Source organism: Aulonocara sp. 'chitande type north' Nkhata Bay, linkage group LG5 (assembly GCF_057382095.1).
Source record: "Aulonocara sp. 'chitande type north' Nkhata Bay isolate Kocher_YH1m ecotype deep benthic linkage group LG5, A_spYH_male_GT1.1, whole genome shotgun sequence".
NCBI classification, from domain to species: domain Eukaryota; kingdom Metazoa; phylum Chordata; class Actinopteri; order Cichliformes; family Cichlidae; genus Aulonocara; species Aulonocara sp. 'chitande type north' Nkhata Bay.
The window spans coordinates 43339290-43360341 of record NC_141348.1 but is presented as its reverse complement, the minus strand read 5'-3'; the positions used below and the strand labels follow the sequence as shown (position 1 = coordinate 43360341).

At 42.7% G+C, this 21052-nt stretch overlaps 1 protein-coding gene across 6 annotated transcripts in view; it reads left to right on the top strand.

Moving 5' to 3' along the window:
- Window positions 1-21052, top strand: part of pcbp4 (poly(rC) binding protein 4) — a 210355-nt gene that overhangs the window by 160405 nt on the left and 28898 nt on the right. For 3 of the 6 annotated variants that reach the window (XM_086293748.1, XM_086293750.1, XM_086293749.1), the window contains 2 exons: window positions 6282-6356; window positions 12765-12836. In XM_086293748.1, the coding sequence (XP_086149874.1) occupies window positions 6282-6356; window positions 12765-12836 (147 nt within the window). The remainder of the gene's footprint in view (window positions 1-6281; window positions 6357-12764; window positions 12837-21052) is intronic. The other 3 variants (XM_086293746.1, XM_086293744.1, XM_086293747.1) reach the window with 1 other exon arrangement.

Sequence of the window (21052 nt, the reverse complement as noted above, 5' to 3'; positions counted from 1 at the left end):
TCCCGTGTTAAAACTTTACAGCAGAAATAAACATGTTTACAACCTGGTACAAAAACCATTTTGGTCTCTATGGAGATTTTCCCTCTTCATAACATCATTAGGGGCGTGGCCTCTCTGACTAAGAGGTGAATGGTGACACAGGCGGTCATAGCTGCTAGCTGTCTGCTAGGCTTCACCTCAACTAACTGGAGTCAGCGAATGTGTTTGTGGAGCCTTTTAGAGGATTTTTAATTATCTGACCAATGATATGGCTGCTGTGGGGCTAGTTGTATTAACAGATCGTCCAAAAAGTGTGACCTCCTTCTAGGATTTTATATTTTTACATGGTGTCTGTGTTTGTGTGAGGGAAGCATGCAGTCTATTGATGTTGCTTGCTAACCTGATGACTTAGCAGACCCTAAAAAACCTTTTATCTGCAGAGAAATGAAATGCAAGGTGTGAAAAAGCAAGGCGTTAAAGGTGTTTGAGGCAGTGATGAACCTTCTGGCTCCATTAAACATGATATTACGTTAGCTAAAATACTAACGTTGAGGTTTTAAAATACTAGTTGGTGACATCAGAGTGTCTCCATTCATTGCATACAGTCTGTGGCTGATGCTCTGCAGGTTCATCACTGCCTCAAACACCTTTAACGCTGCTTGTTCAGCATTCCTGTTTTCACACATTGCAGCTGCTTTGGTGCACATTTCTCCTCAGTGCAAGTTTTTGTTTTTTGGATGTGTGCATTATCTGGTGGGTGGTTGCTATGACAACAGCCTTATGTGCCTTCATCCTTTTCTAAGCTAACCTTTACACCTTAATAATTAGTCAAAATGTCTGACATCATCTTACGTGATTAGTTCAAGGCTTTCTCTTCGTATCGGTATTTCTAGATTTGTCATTTTGTGACACGAGCATCATCGCCATCCTTCCCTGATCTATTATTACCATCACACTCGTGACACTCAAGACACAAAGCTTTTTTCTTCATCTGATGCAACCTGATGCTAATTTTGAAATAACAGAGCCGCAGGAGTGATTCTTTTAAAAATTTATGCAGCGGCTCTGTAATGATGCACACTCGTCTGCGCTTTATTACCACTACATTACATTTTTGTGAGATTTCGTGCTCCTTTCCAATAATCTTCAAAATGGAAACAGTAAAATTTATAATTCATGATTGTATTATAATTAATCAGAGACTGCAGTCATTAAGGAGAGCACGTCTCGAGGATTAGAAGCAGAAACTGAGAAATCAAAGGCTTCAGGAGCTCATTGGTATTCCAAGCACCTTAATCTGCGATGAGAAAGGAGGAGCAGAAAAGAAATAAAAATGCTGACCTTATTTAAACTTCATTCACTTTCAAGTACTTTGATGTACTTTGGTCCTCTGATGGACTGTTGTCTCCCTGCCGTCCACCCTGTGCATGCTTGGAAGTGATGCATCCAAACAGCATGTTGGGATAAATGAATGAGAAATCTATTTTTCTGTGAAGTCCTGTTGTCGGACGTAGAGTAGAGGTTTCTGCTGCAGCTTCACTTTATTCCACGGTGAATTTAGAGGGAACGAAATCTCAGAACTCAACAAAAATGCCAATGTAGACGGAAAAAAATTGATTCTGTTCATCTGGACGTAGTGTTTTCAGTCTCAGCTGACTGCAGGTTTTCCCAACCTTATATAAAGTACCTGAACTGCTCAGACAGCCAGCTCTCAGCCAAAGCGCCCATGTCCCCAACTTTAAGCCTTAATACATTTAAAAATAAAAAAGAGAAAGACAAACTATCCCACGTACAGTTGTTATATTATAAAGTGTAAATATGTTTGTTTGTTTGTTTGTTTTCTGGTGAAATTTTGGATGTTTTAGCACGAGAGTCAGTTAGCACTGCCTCAAGTGGACATTACAGGAACTGCATTGTTTTTGTACTTTTAAACTTCCTTTTTTTCCCTTTTTATTGTAAAAACTCAATCCATGAAGACAAAATATATGTATCACTTAAACTGTAAAGTAATAGTGGGGTACTGAGGTAGGAACAATATCCTCATATATTAAAGCATTAATCAGCATTGCGTCATTATAATGGCAGGTTATCACATTGTTACCAGGATATATTTCTGTCTGCCTCACAGACGTGTGTGTTTGCACATTTTTACCCCAGTTCTAGCCTCTTGTTACCCACTTACTTATATTTGAGTGCTGTTGATACTAGGGCTGCCACGATTTGTCGACAAAATCATTGACGACTAATTCAATAGTCGACGCGTCGTTTGAACCTTGTAAGATCCTGAAAGACGCTGGAATAAGTAGTAGGATTTAAGAGGGTAATAACAGACTGAAACAGAAGATGGCAGCAATGCATCTACAAGGATGCCAAAGTTAAGTCTGGGAGCATAAAGAAGAATAATGTCCAATGCAAAATCTGCACAATGGAACTTGCCTTCCATGGCGGCACGACGGCGATGCACGAGCATCTGAAAAGGAAGCACGTCATGGCTTCTGATGACGAAGTGGTACAGTCATCTCAGTAAGCGAATTGGCTAGTTAGCTGCTAACATTAGCGTAAACAGCGAGCTACTTACTCATATTGATAGCTGTAAATGTTACGTTACAGTACTGCAAAAAAATATGTTCGTCTTCAATGGACTTTGTCACCAACAACTTGCACACATCGGCACACAATTTGGGGGCCTTTCGGTTTGTTGCTACAATCTGCAAATTTCACTAAAGGTTTAATAAACTATCATCTTGTCTTTATTTTTAGTTAGCACATACCTTAAACACTTCCAGCTGTAAGCTAATGATAGTTATATAAGATCAGATGCATGCTGGTGCAATAAGCTGTAGTTTTACGTCCAATGGATGCATGATCTGATTAGTCGATTAGACTAGTCGACTATCAAAATAATCGTTTGTGGCAGCCCTAGTTGATACAAGAGTGGGATGGATATTGGACATTACTTTGGAAAGTAAGCGATTTCCACAGATTACCTTCTTGTATCTTAATGCCCTACTATTACCATAAAAACTATAAGAGAAAGCATTTATAAAATGCACACATAAATGAAAAATATAAAGGCTGAAGTAAATATGAATTATCAACATGCAGGGCCCGTGATGTGAGAAATCCCAGTCTCTGGGGTCCACCGGTCACCCCCCCCCCCCACCTCTGTGCAAACTGTGAATGAGTGTGAGGGGGAATCCTGTTCTGCAAAGCCAAATGTTTTGCAGAATATGTGAAAACTTGTTTCATTTGATTACGTATTCATATTTAAATTGAGCGCTGACAGGTCATCATTAAGAATCTCATCAGCTAAAACAATTAGCCTAGACTCTCTGGGTATATCCTACAACCAGAACTTAATGAGCTGCAGTGGATCGCAGCATGATGAATATGACATTAGTAGAGTGCCTGTGTAATAAAAGCGCTCAGCATGCAGCAGGAAAAGCCGTGATTCCCTCATTTCAACCGCATCAGCAATTCAGACAAACACAACAATCCAGCAGCACAGCAAATTTAAATAAGAGCCGCTTGGCTTTTATGATGTTGTGCAGCAATAATGAAATAAACTCATGTTGCTGCTTAATGTCCCTTTGATGTCTCCCTGTTGCACCAAACACACAATAAGATAAAAATGGATGAAACATTAGCCGACACTTGATGATCAGTCACTCAGAGAATGTACTGTACAGGCTTAATAGGCTTAATATCCCAAATTAAATATAAAGCACGGTTGTTTCCCAGCCTCTGAAGTATTGAACCCCCTTCTGCTTCTATAAAAAATGATAGTTTTCAGCAGCAAAACTTATCACATATTAAATGATGAGCTTTATGCATTTAAAGATCTATCTCGTAGTCTTTTTAACTAAATCCTTCCAAGTTGGAAAAACATAAAAGCATATCTGTAATGTTAGAGGTTCTGCTGTTCTCCTGCAGCCAGAACTGCCATCCACTATTTTTTGGGTGACCACAGTTGGTGCAACTATCAGCAATCAATCAATTTAGTGCCCTTACTATATAACCACTGATGGTTTTTGCTTAGATTATGGCATCAGTGAAGTGGACCTACCACTCCGATGTCGTCACTACTGTGTATTAATGTGTATGTCCAAAAAAAAATCCCCCACTGCAAGCTCGGGTCCTCAGCCAGAGGCCTGGGAGCTCTACTGGACAGAGATCTCGAATGTTGTTCCTGGGATCTGCAGGAGCCACTCCCCTAGCTTTGGGGTCACTGCACCGAGTGCTGCGATTACAACGGTTACCTTCACCCTCCGCATCTTCTTGAGCTGCTCTTTCAGCCATTGGTACTTCCCAGGTTCTCATGTTCCTTCTTCTTGATGTTGCTATCACTCGGTATCGCTACATCTATCACTACGGGTCTCTTCCTCTGCTGGTTCACTACTACACTACAGTTCGTCTTGTGATTGGAAGGTTGCCGGTTCGAGCCCCGGCTCGTACAGTCTTGGTCACTGTGTCCTTGGGCAAGACATTTCACCTACCGCCTACTGGTGATGGCCAGAGGGGCCGATGGTGCGATATGGCAGCCTCGCTTCTGTCAGTCTGCCCCAGGGCAGCTGTACCTGTAGCTGCCTCCACCAGTGTGTGAATGTGAGTGTAAATGAATAGTGGAATTGTGAAGCGCTTTGAGGGTCTCGAAAAGCGCTATAGAAATGCAATCCATCATTAATTATATCATCAGTTATATCGTTATTGCAAATTTTCAAATGTATATCGTGATAAATATTTTTGGTCATATCGCCCTGCTCTAGTGGTAGTAGGGACTGTCCAGATGTCACATCTTCTAGTAGACTTTCAGAGGATGCTTCACGTAGTCTTCGTAATCGGCCAGGAGGATCCAGGGTAGAGCTGTTATCCATTATCTCAGGTCAGCCGCTCTCGCACTCAAGGCCTTCAACGCACCAGTTGTTCTTGGGGTTTGGTGTCCAGTCTCAGAGGGTAGGGCTGATGATATCTCCCACCTCAAAAGTCAAGGAAACCACAGGACACATCCAAAAATGTTTCATCACAACGCTGGTAAAATGTTGCCTTGGTGGTTAAAATTTAAACAGGGTAATGACAAAAAGTACCTTTAACCCATATCGCAAGCTCATCCCTAAACTAACCAAGTAGTTTTTAGTGTTAAACCCAATCTATTAAACACAAGCGCCTCAATGGGGAGTCAGATTTGTAAGTTATTATTCCAACACTCGCCTTCCAATGTTTCAACACTGATTTCATGCTAAAGATATAAAGCAGCTGGTTTTGCCCTTGAATAACAGTGAGACACACACACAATGGTAAAACACAGCTCAGCACTACAATTGACTTTCTATTGACGTTGCTTTCACAGATGCCAGCCAGTGTTGGGGAGTAACGGAGTACATGTACCAGCATTACATACTTAAAATACAAAATATGAGTAACTGTATTCCGTTACAGTTACCGTTTAAAAAGGTGGTATTCAGAATACAGTTACTTTGTTGAAATAAATGGATTACACGGCGGTCTTTTCCTGTTTCATATGCTCGGCTGTGTCCTCTCTGTTTTTGGTAATTCCAGGCTGGTGGAAACCCAAACAAAACACACATTAAGAGGCTCTGATGTCTGTGTCTCAATCTCATGGCCCATGTCTCCTCTACTTGTGCCCCAAATAGTGATGTGAAGAAATATTTTTTAAAATTATTATTCAAAAAATGATTTAATATGAAGGCAATAGGCAGAGTGTTACAGGCATCGCCCTAAAGAAAGTACGAGCTGTCACGGAGCAGAAACGGGAGCTGGAAGCATGTAAATATAATAATAACCACTGCAGCCAAACAGAGAGCCTGACGAGCCCAGCTGTAAGTAAGCTGTTAAGACTCGACTGTACGCTGCGTTTGTGTTTTCCTCCGAAATAATAAGTTCCAGAATAGTTTTCTACACGAGATCGCTGCAAAAAGTGCAGCCTTACTTAATGTCCACCTACTGTTACTCATTTATATTAAGATTTAAACATCTGGTTGGTGTTGGTGTGGAGAGTAACCTTCAGTAATAGTAATAAATCACACAGCAATAGGACATTAATGTAGTTGTAAAAAGCATGATAATATAAAAAGTAAATATATAAAGTATATATATACATAAAGTAATCCAAAGTATTCAGAATATTCGTCATATAATCTGTAGTGGAATACATTTTAGAGGTAACCTTCCCAACGCTGATGCCAGCACATAATTGGACCCCATTATTTGCCACCACCACCTTAAGATTCTTCATATGTTTGTGCCTATAACCTCACCTCTGACTGTCTTTTCTTTATCTGTAGTCTCCACCAAAAGGAGCGACTATTCCATACCGACCCAGCCCGACTCCGGGAACTGTACTGCTGGCAGGAAACCAGGTAAGCTGTTGGAGAATGATGGTAATTAACATCCTGCTGGAAATCATGTACCACTGTAAAGGTCCTTCAGATGAACCGTAACAGGGAGCAAAACATAAAATATGCAAGACGGCAGGAAAATGATAGATGGAGCAGACAGAACAAAATAATGCAGGTATCCGGTGATGAAAGTAGTATGAGAGTGGCAGAATAAAGGAAATGATTAATGAAAGCAGAACAAATAGATTTATAGACGGAAGAAAATCAGGTAACAGAAGGAAGCATGAAAGGAGGAGAGGCAGAGATGTTGGTGAGAGAGGCACGGGCGGACGGATTAATGGGTCAGATAGACGCGTAGATGAAGGGGATTTAGGGAGGTATGAAGAAATGATGGATGTATGGGAGTACTGAGGAAGAGATGGAGGAGTGGACGGATGAGTGAGTCGATACATAATTTATTATTCAAGAATATGCTTTGGTTTGCAATTTCAGTGTCAGACAGAATACCCACATGGTCGCTTACCCTCTTATGTTTTTTCCATGCACAGACACAGTCATGTTTCCATCTTTTCAGAGGAGATCAAACTGCCTTACTTTAATTTCCTGGATGTAGACTAAACTTAATCTAGAACAGCAATTTCCTTCAAATGGCTCAACAGGCAACTTTTGGTCCTCACAAAAAACCGAGGTCCCCGCAAGTCATTAAATAGATTTATGTCCCCACAACATCAGTAATACAAGTATGGATGTGTACACACACACAGTCCACTTGCTAAGTTGTAGGGTGTAGGCGGCTCCTGTCACACCAGTTCAGTATGATAAAATGATGCTTTTTTATGACGACTCACAATTCTTAAGTATTCACTAGAGAAAACATTTGTCGCTGCTGGAGAGGAAACCTTGGTTTGTCTGTGTTTCTGTGAATGAATTTGTTGGATTGGAACGTTTTCACCAAATTCTACTATATATGATTTTTATTTCCAGACCAGATTGTTATCTCTTCCAGGGAAGTCATGTGATCATCCATTTGATAGCATCCTTGAAAGGCTGGGGACGGATTTGAACAAATATGGGGACTGGTTGAACTTGATTCACTTTTAGATACAATCTGATTCTATAACCAGGAATTTGTGGAAAATGGTTTTTGTTCCAAAATAGGGCAAAACTTTGCATCATGTAAGATCAGATGGACATCTATCAGGTCATTGGTGACCCATCCAAGGCTACGATTAAGATATTGTTTGTTTGTAGCTGAACTTTTCCTTGTTTGGAACACCTCATAATGGAAAGACACTGGTGTCAAATATATTTGAGTTCAACTTAAAACTATCTTGTAGTTTCTATAAATTTGCCTTAGACATGTTTGGGCTGGTGCCCTGGTGCATATTACATGATCGGTGATCTCAAAATTAACTTAGATTTTCCTTCAAAGGTCTTAATATTTTTTACAAAATGTGCATGAAACACTTAATTTTGTTGTGACATCTTTTATTCAGGTAAGAAAAACAAGGTCGCACAAATAGGATGCAATCTGCAATCGATGTAGAAAACCTGAAAAATGAAATTAGATGTTTGTCTGCAGATTCGAAGGTAATCAGTGGGAATCCACCTCGTAGTAAAAACAAAACAATGGATTTGCTGTCTTAAAGATAATTTAAAGTAAAGATATAATAAGAAACGATGCTTTTTGCCTTCTTACCACTTATTCTGCCAAGATGCTCTTCAGGCTGCAGGGATTGATTGTCAGTATAATCACATCAAGTCCCATTTCTGACGATTACACTGTCTATTGGGGATCTTCAGATTAAACCAATAACTCATTGTAATAGATCACCATGTGGAACTGATTTAGGTAATTGTATCATGGTGTTAGAGGATTATAGTCAAGGTTGGAAAGGAAAATCTAGATTATTTATTGATAAAATCAACAGGCCTGTGCCTACTTCTTTTATAAAGGCGCCTGTCCACTCAGTTTGGTTGCCGGGTCTCACGCCTGTCTGTCTGACCACCACGGACCACCGAATTTCTCCGTCTACACCTCCAATTCTCTCCCTCCTCAACCACCGGACGAAGCCCCCAAATGTTAAGGTTCAAATATTGAGGAAGGAGAGTACAAACAACCATGGTCCAAGAGCTTGGTCAAACAATTGATTTTAATTAAATACACGCGTGGGAAGACCAGCTCCGTTCGCAGACAGCGCTGATTTCCAACCAATCAAAGCGTAAACAGATTTTTTATACCATCAGGGTTTGAATTTAATGACGCCCGCTCATGTGTCATCAGATAGAATATTTGCATACGTCAATTCAAAACCACAATGACTTTTAACACAGTTTGAAAAGGAACATTGTCTCTGTCTTCATGGCAGATGTTTCCTGTCAACCCGCTTCTCCAAACCCGCAGTTACAAGACAACATGATTAACCTCTCACCTATAAATGATTCTCTCTAACTGAGTGTGTGTGTCGTCCTTAAATGCTCTCTCATCTCACCCGTTGCACTTCTTCTTTTCTGTTGCAAAGCTTCTGAAGCGTGATCATCGAACAATCAAGCGTTTCATTCAAAATAGTCAACAGGGTCGCAAGAAGCGTGTGGAAAAACCAAGGCGCAAAATAACTGCCCATGAACTGAGAAAAGTCAAGCGTGCAGCTGCCAAGATGCCACTTGCCACCAGTTTGGCCATATTTCAGAGCTGCAACATCACTGGAGTGCCCAAAAGCACAAGGTGTGCAATACTCAGAGACATGGCCAAGGTAAGAAAGGCTGAAAGACCACCACCACTGAACAAGACACACAAGCTGAAACGTCAAGACTGGGCCAAGAAATATCTCAAGACTGGTTTTTCTAAGGTTTTATGGACTGATGAAATGAGAGTGAGTCTTGATGGGCCAGATGGATGGGCCCGTGGCTGGATTGGTAAAGGGCAGAGAGCTCCAGTCCCACTCAGACGCCAGCAAGGTGGAGGTGGAGTACTGGTTTGGGCTGGTATCATCAAAGATGAGCTTGTGGGGCCTTTTCGGGTTGAGGATGGAGTCAAGCTCAACTCCCAGTCCTACTGCCAGTTTCTGGAAGACACCTTCTTCAAGCAGTGGTACAGGAAGAAGTCTGCATCCTTCAAGAAAAACATGATTTTCATGCAGGACAATGCTCCATCACACGCGTCCAAGTACTCCACAGCGTGGCTGCAAGAAAGGGTATAAAAGAAGAAAAACTAATGACATGGCCTCCTTGTTCACCTGATCTGAACCCCATTGAGAACCTGTGGTCCATCATCAAATGTGAGATTTACAAGGAGGGAAAACAGTACACCTCTCTGAACAGTGTCTGGGAGGCTGTGGTTGCTGCTGCACGCAATGTTGATGGTGAACAGATCAAAACACTGACAGAATCCATGGATGGCAGGCTTTTGAGTGTCCTTGCAAAGAAAGGTGGCTATATTGGTCGCTGATTTGTTTTTGTTTTGTTTTTGAATGTCAGAAATGTATATTTGTGAATGTGGAGATGTTATATTGGTTTCACTGGTAAAAATAAATCATTGAAAATGGGTATATATTTGTTTTATATATATGATATATATATATATATATTTGTTTTTTGTTAAGTTGCCTAATAATTCTGCACAGTAATAGTCACCTGCACACACAGATATCCCCCTAAAATAGCTAAAACTAAAAACAAACTAAAAACTACTTCCAAAAACATTCAGCTTTGATATTAATGAGTTTTTTGGGTTCATTGGGAACATGGTTGTTGTTCAATAATAACATTATTCCTCAAAAATACAACTTGCCTAATAATTCTGCACTCCCTGTATGCTCATCTCATGCTTGCATACTTTAAGAGCCACAGAAATAATAAGTTCACTGATATCATTGAATACTAAATGTGGATATTAACTGTTATGAGCCTGATATTTGTCACCCTGGTGTTGTTTTTGTAAACCAGAGAATTGAACTGAATGAAAGCTGAATGATCCAAATATTCTGACCTCGTTTGCCCCCAATTAGCACTTTCTGCTCACGCATAACAAAACCAAAGTAGAAAAATCCTGCACGATTTCTCCCTGTAGGGTTTTCAAAGTACCTTGAATTCTGAAAAGTTTGCTTTGAAAACTCTGATGCTTAATTGGTTGCAGAAATCTTGCCGTGTGCGCTCAGGCTCGACGGTGCATCGGAGCTTAGCAGCGCGCAGGTTGTCATTTGGTCAGTCCGAGACCTGCATGATTTTTATTTTTCCCTAAGAGAGTGGCACAACTGAGATCTGTCTGTACTTGGTCACACATCACTGGACTGCAGCACAGATTGTTTGGAGATTGACTTGGACGTCTCTCTGCGTAGTTGTCTGGGGCATTTGGTTATTTGTGGATGAACTCTGAGGCGCTGCTGCAGTCAGCGGTGGGACAGTTTGTATTTCATCAACTCGAAACCCTAAAATCTCATGTAAAGTAAAATCAATGCTGAAGAAGATTCAATAAAACAAGGTCCTTTATAACTTTAGTGCATCAAAGTTTTCCACCAGCACTTTAGTTTAAGTGACAGAGACAGAAATCAGTCGTTGTGTTTGCTTGTTATTCTGCAGAGCTGCATATTTGAACAAAAGCTCAAGCTAGACGGAGTCTAAAGAAACCCTTTCATGTCCTCAGTTTAACGTTTGGGGAAAGCTAGTTTACTATAAGCCAAGATCAGTGAGATTACTACTGCACTGATGCTTCCTACACTGATTTCCAGTGAGTGGCAGGTTGCAAACTTTAGACACAATTATGACATCTTAGATTAGCTTGTCGGACCTCCGGTCACAACATTACGTTCATTCAGTTTTATTTTTTATACCTGCAAAGACAAAAATGATGGAAGCCCAACAAGGTAACAGTAGAGAGGAAAAACATCCCTTTTAACAAGAAACGAATAATAAAAACATTGAGACAGAGATGGTTCGTTTACCAGATGAATAAATTAGATGGAAAAATCAAGATTAGTTGTAAAGAAAACATTTGAGAATAATGGAATCAAATCATTTTACAAATACTCCATTAATCACAGCCTTCAATAACCAAAACATGTTTAAAAGTGTGGAACTGTGAGTAACTTCAGGCACAGAACCTCAGACTGCAGCGTTTTTGGTTGTTTGTACACATGCGTGTGCAGGACGCGTTAATGCTTCAGTATATGCCACTTTATTTCACTACAGTCTACATGACATTAGCAAAGTACTGCAGAACCATCTGCTTCACTTTCCACCTCATTTACAACAGAAAGAGGCCGGGGCGCTGTATAAGAGCCAAGAACCAATCACTAGCTGGCGTGAAATATTAATATTTTAAATGAATGGCGTTATTAGTGCTGCGTAGCAGAGGAGTAACATTGAAACGTCTAGTTGGCCGATCGCACACGTCACTAAAGCGTGACGTCGCTGTTCCGTTTCATGCGTTCCTTCTCTGGTTTTCAGCGTCGCCACCTTGAGCCGGCCGTTGGTGTGTGTGGGGGGGGGGCTATAAAAATAAGACTGATGCAAATTGAATCTCAGCCATCTTGTTAAAACAAATGACTTGTTAAAACAAGTCATTTCAGTGCATCTCCAGGCAGTTTGGCCTTTGGAGACGGTCTCAGCGGTCCGACAGCATCGGCACACCTTTGGCGTCACGCTGCCTTCACGCTGCCACATGGCAGTTTTCTTTCAGAGAATGATAAAGTATTTATTCTGCTCCACTTCATCTTCTCATCTAGCAGTAAATGGGAAACTAAATGAACTCTTGATGGTTTCTTACTGATTTCTGCTTCTCATTGCAGAATCACATGGAAAACCTGTTTTTGTTACTTGTTCTGTGCGTCTGGTCTTTGCTGGCTTTACCTTTGCTTTTCAAAATGTCTTACAAATAAATACACAATGACTCTGAGCTCTTGCAGCAGCAGAGGAAACACTTATGTAATCAGCTGAGTAACACTGCTCACATGAGGTTAAAGCAACTTACAGCCGATTCAGTGACATAAAGAAAATAGTTTTTAAGGACACTCGTAAAATTAAAGGCCACATTTTTCTTATTAAATTAACACAATTATTGCTGCTTTTACAGTTAGTGAGACATTGTTGGTATAATGCTTTCATAAGTATGATAATAATTGTTTCTTTATAAGGTAAAAGCTGGGATCAGTTTCAGTTCCTTTACATAGTCTTACTAACTCAAGTTTAATAGTCTCATGAGGTGACTGTGCATGACTTTAATTTCTAGGGGAGATTTGACCCAGCTTGACATTAGTTAGTGTGTAACAGTGTCCACGCTGCATGCCTCACACAGGTTTAGCTGTACGTCGAACAGCTGTGGCGATGAAGGATCCCGAGCCGCTCTGCAGTGACCAGGTTGTTCATGTTTGATCAGTTCTGAGCTCTAACCGTGGCGTTGACTCTGCTTGTGTCTCTCTGTGCCGGCTGAAGGTGTTCGAGGCTTCAGACTTTGGCTCTCACCCCCTGTTCTCAGTGGCACAGGGAGGAGTGGACCTGCAGCAAGTGAGTATGGCCGCCTGGGGGCAAGGGTCGAGGGTCAAAGGTCACTGCATCACTGCCTTTGTTTCCATCTACCAACGAGCTGCTTTGACTGGAAGCTGGGCTGGAAAGATGGAAACATTTAGAGCTGCAGTCAGCTGCTCCAGACTGAAATGTGTTCACTATACGATGTAATGAGAAGCCCTGCAAACATTTGTAAAAGTTTAATGATTTAATTTTGCGAGTACAAATATATGCACTGCTCAAAAGATTAGAGAACACACTGAAAACACATCTATCAGCACTGATATGGACTCAGCGTTAGGAATGAAAGGACCTGCACAGCTCTGAAAATCAAAGTGATGATGCATCAGGCTAGCCACTGCAGCAACTCCAAACGGTACTCAGCAGTTTGTCCACGTGCTTGTCTTGTATGCTTGTCTGAAAATGGCGGCGCACGCTCCTAATACGATGAACGGTGTCCTGGGGGATGTCCTCCTAGATCAGGACAGTCTGAGGGGCAACCTGGTGACATCCAAGAGGTCTTCTATTAGATTTAGATCAGACGAGCCCGAGGACCATCGGTGGCATCGATTCCTTCATCCTCCAGGAACTGCCTGCACGCTCTCACCACATGTCGTACACCAGGAGGAACCCAGGACACACTGCACCAGCGCCATACCTGATGGCAGTCAGGGTGCTGCTGCCTGGCCTGTACAGGCCTGTGCGTCCATCGCTGATTGACCACCAAACACTCACGCTGAGCGATCTTACAGACATAACGTTCTCCATGAGAGCGTTCCACGTCTGTCACGTGTGCTCAGGGTGAACCTGCTCTCATTTCTGAGAAACTCAGGGCATCTGCTGTGGACCTGCCACTGCTGGTATTCTACGGCCAACGGGGCTCCGTAGTCCCGGGCCGAGAGCACAGGGCCTACTGATGGCCCTCAAGACACAAGACACACCTTCATGAAGTCTGTGTCTGATTGTTTGGTCAGAGACGTTCACACCGGTGGCCTGCTGGAGTTCATTTTCTTGGGCTCATCCTGTTTCTGCACGGTTGAACCTGCAGCCGTGTCCCACAATCTTTGGGCCATTTTGGGAGAACGCCTACTGGCTGCCCCTCCCTGAGCCTGCTTCTTTTGGAGCACCCAGTGCTACTCATGAGAGATGACCTGTCATTGGAGGATCAAGACAAATAAGGTCCCAAACCTTGGGTTTGGCTGCAAATACTAGTAGAAAGGAGTAGAAAAATCTGACTAAACTAAAAGATTTGACAAAGTTTCAAACGTGACGTGTTTGGCAAAAGTTCATAGAACAATATAAAAGTTCCTGAAAAACTCTTTCAAGTGTCTTTATTTGCAAAGTCCTCAGTTTGCTGTTTTATGCAATTCTATTCACATAACTCGAATTTTTCTCAGGATAATTATGTCGTTTTTCAGCTGCACTCAATTTGCAGATCAAACCCTTTCTTCCCATTCGGTCCTCATTCCCCACACAATGCAAAAGCTCGCCTCCTATTTATTCAGATTTTTTGCTTAAATGGTTCACGCCAGTGCTTTGTTTCAGTTTTTGCTCTAAATCAACAGATCTTTTTGTTTCGGTCGGTCGTGTGAGGCAGGTAAACAACCGCCTCCCTCGGGCCGGGGAGCGAGCCAAAGGACCCGAATTCAATCATGCTGCTGCTGCGCTGCAGCCGACACTGGCATCGTAAAAACAGATGGTCAGTGCGGTCAAGGATGCCAGATTAACACCTCTGCACAGAGGAGCTCAGTAAACATGAATCTTCTTTTTCACATTAAAAGCAAACAAAATGCAGGCGCACGATAGCCGAGGCTGAGCGAAGACGAATGCCGTGGAGAAAAAGTACAAAACAGGCAAAGAAAAACACGGAATCGAGGAGGAAAAGAGACGTGACGAATCGAGACGGGAAAAAGTAAGTGCAGGGAAGGAGAGGGAAAGATGAAGAGACGAGCGGGGATGCCGAGCAGCTCCTCCTGGCCAGTTTAATCGCCGTTAAAAGCTGAGAGGGGTCGGCCTCCTCGCTCTCGGTGCTTTCACCTCCCAGGAAACGCATCCGTTAACGAATTTTCCCCCGACTCATTGTTTGCTCTGAAACACAAATGAAGCAGGAGTGGAGCCTGTGAAACAGCCGTTGGCTATAATTGCGAGGATGGATCGGGGAATGCACGGGTCATTTTTTATGTGCTTGTATCCTAGAGGGCTGCCATCATGTTCACAGTCCTCAAACAGGCTTAAAAGTGGCTTAATGAATCCAAAACGTACAGCAGGTGGGAAGCTATCAAAAGCACAAACACTCAATACAGCCTCATTATTCTAATGCTCAATAACAGCTGTCCTGCTTTGCAGCAGCTGAACCAGAGCTCCACGGTGTGTTGATGTGCTGGATATGTTGAGTACCACAAACTTCCTTGAGACTCTAATGGAGTCTCAGAGTTGTTAATTAACAACATTTCTTCATCAAGTTACTCGTAAACTCGATGCAAACATCACCGAGTTCCCTCAAAGAGCGTTTTCTGATGCACATTAGCTCTAATTAAATGTCGTTTCTAGGAGACAGACACACACCTGCAGTCTGGCACGTTAAAGCAGCTCATGAAGCTCACCTGCAACAAAACTGCACGTTTAATCACATTTACAGGAAAATATCATGTCTCCAGCAAAATACCTTAAAAACACAGGTATTAATAATGACCATGATTCATACAATAATAAAAGAAACGATGCAGCACCATCGGGGATGGTGATTCTAGTCGATGTTACTTGGATGCTGGTTGTTGAGGCTGAGGTTTGGAGATTATGAGCGGTGCCTCGTGACCGGCGGTCATTGCCTGAATGAGCAGAGGTCTTTGCATCGAAGCGGGTTTCAGGACTTCAGGGTTAACCCTGCGTGCACATCACCATGGTAACTTATGCAGCTAACCTGCTCTGGAGCGGACTGCGTTTGAGAGCAGAGACCAGCGGGGGTGAAATCGTTGTCAGTTTCCTTTTACAGACCTGTGAGCACAGACAGGCTTTGTCTGTCCTTCTTATCAGTAAGAAAGATCAAGAAATCTGGTTTTATAGATTTAATATATCCATCCTTCCGTTCTCGTCCGCTTATCCATATTGGGGTCGCGTCGGGAACGGAGCCTTTCTCAGAGTTAATATAGTTTGGGGGGTTTTCTTTGTTTTCCCCGTTGGCTGCAAGTAATTTTAAAACTGCTCTGGACCTGATGTCATATTTGTAGTAGTCCGAGGATAGATTTGAATTCTAGTTTTATATTTATCCTTGGTTAAAAACACAGGTGTGGATATTAATTTGATGGAGTAAATGGCTGTTCTATGACAGCGCGGTGTGAAGGCTCAGGACCTTCAGACAGGCTTTGTAACTGTAACACACCTTTCCCCGCCTCACTGACCAGCGTGCACACACACACACACACACTGCTGCAGTATGTTGTTTAACCTCTTTGTATTTCATATATCGTACAGCTTTTGTAAGTCGCTCTGCTGGCCGTAGGCGGGTTACACCATCACTGTCATGTGACAGACTCTGCTTCTATTTACCGTTTTTAGTAACCGTATTTGTTTGACCGCTGAGCCTCGTTGTTGCTGTGTTGAACCCGCCTCATGGCCCAGGAGTTCACGTTATTCTTGACTTCATGTTTTGCTAACAGCACCTGCACCATGCAGGAAGTGAGCAGATAGCAGATTTTGGCCATTAATCTCTCCTAAGCTGTTTTAGGACAGCGTGATGAATAGTCTGCGAGCTGGCAGTACATCAGCCTGTAGGTCAGGTTTATGCACGTATGTTAAATCCACTTTAATGTGTTTGGGTTTGTTGTGTGTGTTGTGTGACTGTAACTGAAATTATGTGACTTACTGATCTGGGCATAATTTCTGAGCTCTTATCGTCTTGAAGTGTATCCAGATTTTCTCACATATCTCACGTGTACTCGTGCATGAATCAAACCTACAATCTGATAAAATTTTGCGCCTCTTCTACGAGGTTTTTTTCCCCCGGTGAGCGCTGGTGCATAAATAGCTTCATGTCAAGGGCGCGGGTGTTCAGACCAGACGTAACGGTCTGAGGTCAGGTTGTTGCGGCCGGTGTGTCGCCGTCATTAGCCAAACGTCCTTCAGCCAGACGCTGAACCCGCCATCGCTGCGTCGTGTTGGTTTAAAAGCGGCCTCGGGCCACGTTGCTTCTACATTTAAAATTCTTTCATCCAGCAGAGCCTCTGTGAGTGATCATCTGAGGGTGTGACTGCAGCGGCTCATGGCTTCATAAAAGATGCACACATCCCCTCTCAGCGTTTTTAAACGGTGTTTTTCCCGTCGTCACCTTTGCCTTTGAAACCCAGATCCACAGTCGGCAGCGTCTGCCCGACGAAGCTGAAAACCTCGTGGAGAAAAGCAGAGACAAACACACGGTAACCTCGGAAAAGCAATTTAGAGGAATGAACTTCTCTTTTCTTGTTTGAGCTGAATGGAGTGAATACAAGCTCGGCTGCTTCACTGTAAAATGTTCTTCTGACTCGAGGTAAATTGAAATGATTACCACAATAAATGAGTTTTTATTTTCAAATATGATTTTTATATTCTCGGGCTTCTCGACATCCAGTATTTCAGATTTTAGTCCGAAGAAACTGCTGGTGGTGTGAAAGTGCTACATCTTTAGCAAATGGTGAATGATCTCCTTGTTTCTTAATCGGGAAAAGGATTCAAGCCAAAATCAATCGTAATTAAGCCGTGAAACATTTAGAATAAAGTCTCTGGGATCAGCGCGAAGCATGAAGTCACTCAGCAGGTCGTGTTGTGTGTTAGAATTTACCATTGTTGTTCTTTGCGTGTCTTATTCACACTATAAGAAATGTTTAAATCTGATATTAAAGTGGATTTATTCAACTTGGACGCCCAAGTTTGTGAATGAAATAACTTGAGAAGAAAGTCAACTGGATTTTAAAGTTGATGAACCATAAGTGCGTCAGGAGGCTGAGACAACAACAGCTCAGCCCACCTGTGGGTCAGACCTTGAGCTTGTGAGGGGCAACCAATCAGAAGAAAGTTTGCATTAAGGGGGAGGAGCTAAAAGAGCTTGCCTGAGTCACAGAAATTGGCCGAGTGAAACTGGTCACAGTGAGGATGCTGCACCAAAAACCTCCTGTGGTTGTTTTTGATCACCAGACACTAACTCGCTTTGCTAACTAACGACCGAGCGGCAGCTTGTCACAGAGAGGACGTGGAGAAGGTTTGCCTTCAAAGTAAAAGCTCGGGCCTCAGCCTAAAACCAACACATTTCAAAAGGAGCAACTTTTACTTTGAAGATAAATCGTTTCTGTTTCCAGTTGGCATCACGTTCTTCGTTTGCTGAGCGAGTAGGTGGCAAATGTTTGCAGACGAGTCTGCGTCTTCCATATAAACTAGAGGTAACCATGGCAACCTGTTAGTGACCAAAGCAGTCACAAGGAGGGTTTTGACAGCAGTTTCACCTAGCAACAGCGAGCAACAGCTAGCAACAGCTAGCAGACGCTCACCAACTGCATGTCTGTTGTTCTGAAAGTAAAACTCCCTGTAAATGTTTTAAAACAGCGTCTTTGACACGTTGTTGTGTTGGAGCTTCGCCACAGCTCCCGTTCATCATCCCGGCTGTGTGATTGTACTAAAACTGCAGTAAGTAAACGGACGATTATAAAGAAGCAGAAACCAAAACAGAGAATCTTTGTGAGCCACTGATCTGGAGACAGATCCACGCTGGCAGCAACACACACAGGTTAAATGGGATAAAAGCTTTACATGATCCAAGTTAGCCAAACTAAGCTCACTGACTTCGCTGCAGATCAGCTGTTTGTCCTCAGAGACACAGAGACAGCGTGGCTCACAGACAGGATGACAAATAGGACTCTAGAAACAACACAAGTGTGCGAAGTAGAACAGAAGAGCACTTTACTCCATCACACTGACAGGCCTGCACACCAACTATAGCTAAGTGGTGTGTGTGTGTGTGTGTGTGTGTGTGTGTGTGTGTGTGTGTGTGTGTGTGTGTGTGTGTGTGTGTGTGTGTGTGTGTGTGTGTGAGAAATGAAGAGAAATGTAGAAAAACCTCGTCTTTGGTAACAAATCGATAAAAAGACGTTTAACATCGGAGGATCGGTCGCTCTGCTTTGGAGTGACATCAGTGTCAGTTTTGCTGTGAAGAATATTATCAGAATATTGTTACTTACATATGGGATTGATGATCGATCAGATCTTTTACACTCCTCTCATGACAGTTAGGTCCACTGATCAGCAGCTTCCCGATTGGCTCGTACGAATGACCGGACAGTCTCAGTCTCAGCTCCGAAACTCTTGAATCGTCTCCGTCCTCACGTTATTTCAGAGTTTTCTGCAGGCTCAGGATGTCAAAGTAAAGTGACAAAGTTTTAATCACCACACAGTGAAGAGTTGAACAGTAACTGTGGACTTGTCCTGCAGAGTTTTGTGTCAGACAGGAATCACCTCAGCACTCAAAAGCATGACTTGATTTTTGTTTTAATCAGAGAAAGTGATCATTACTGGTTAAGATGTGGCCACAAATCACTCAGAAGAACCAGGAAGCTGCTGGTACTCATCACGTGACTGTAGGGAAGAGATGGCAGGAGAGCACGAAGAAAGACGCAGAAAAGGATGTGAAGGAATGTTTGAAACGAAGAGGTTTTAGAGAAAAGAGCTGTGATGGAAGAAGCAATGGAGGGAGGGTTAATGCAGAGTTCAGTGACAGCGTGAGGAGATTAACGCCTTTAATTCATTATTAAGGCTGCAGAGAGAGGAAGAGGAGGCAGCGACTGAGAGACGAAGAGGATTCGTATACTGCGTTTGTGACGAGTCACATCATGATTGCGTCTCTCGCTCTGGTGACAAACTCATCTGCAGTAGTCATGGAGTCATTTCTGGGATTAAACGTTAATCTTTATTTCGAGATTGCAGCTGTGAGGATTTCTCCGGTGGGATAATTAGCTGTGATAACGTGTTTGAAATGGCATTAAGCATGTTTCAGTGAGAGTAAACAACGAGTTTTTAGAGGAAATTAGTACGAAGCTTTTAACTAAATGCAGGTAACGCAGGCTGTTTGGAAAAGAGGTGCTTAAAGCAGTGAAATCTGGATTTCCGTGTGTTCATCGTGGAGCCTGAAGTCGATGTTACCAGAATGGCTAAAATGTGCCATCGTCAGATTTTAGCTTAGGTGTCAAAGAGAAGAAGACAGTTTAGTGTTTCTGTGCAGGTCGATAGTCTAAGGAGCTTGGAAAGAAAACCACGTCACCTCTGAGACGTTTCACCTCTCATCTGAGAAATGGTGGTCTGAACATTCATGGACTGAAGAAGTCCAGTCGCGTAGAAGACACTTTAGTCGAGTTTCCCTTCGTGATGATGTGCGTTGGATCCTCAGCGCTCAGTGGCACTGGAAACCAGTGAAAGACTTTGGCTGAGGAGCCGGAGTCATCCCCACTGAAAAATAAAAACTGTGTCTGATTGTAGAGTCATTGCCTTATAATTGAGGGGACTGTTCCTGCACCTCAACAGGAACGCTTCATCGGTAAATGAAGTTAATAGGTGGCGTGATTGCACAGGGAGGGGTCTTCAGGAGGCAGCAGTGTATCCCGTCACAGTGGAAATGAGCGCCGTCCCACTTTGTTCAAACGATCCATCAGATTTAGACGAGTAACGTGTGTCTACTCCAGTGTGACCTTTCCCTTTCTTGGCTGTCTTTACTGGAGATGACAGGTGTCACTGCTCCGCTTCTGAGTGATCGGCTGTCAGAGGAGCTTTTTTTCGTCAAAGGTTGAACTTCACGCTCTGAAACAGCCTGAAGCGAAGCAGGATTATTATGTGAAAGACATGCTGACAGCCTTGAAAGATGTGACCACAGCGCTACTCTTAATTTGCTTCCATACAGTCGGAGGCTCCGGCTGTTTGTGCGGGGGAGACTAGCATCAGTTTTAGTTTGTGTATTTGAAGTGTAGTGAGCATATTTGCATTTGTGCAATAAGTACTAATACACTTCAGTACAATGAGTCTTTACTAAAAACAAAGGGCTATAGCATTACAAAGACTTACAGTTGCCCTAAAGTCGGGCGATATGTCAAATTTTTCCAGCCAACATTCATCGGTCCAAGAAACAACGATTAGTGATTTATTCATGCAGGTGACTTTTTGATGGGCGAAGCAATGTAATCGTGCATGGACCGATTGACCTATTT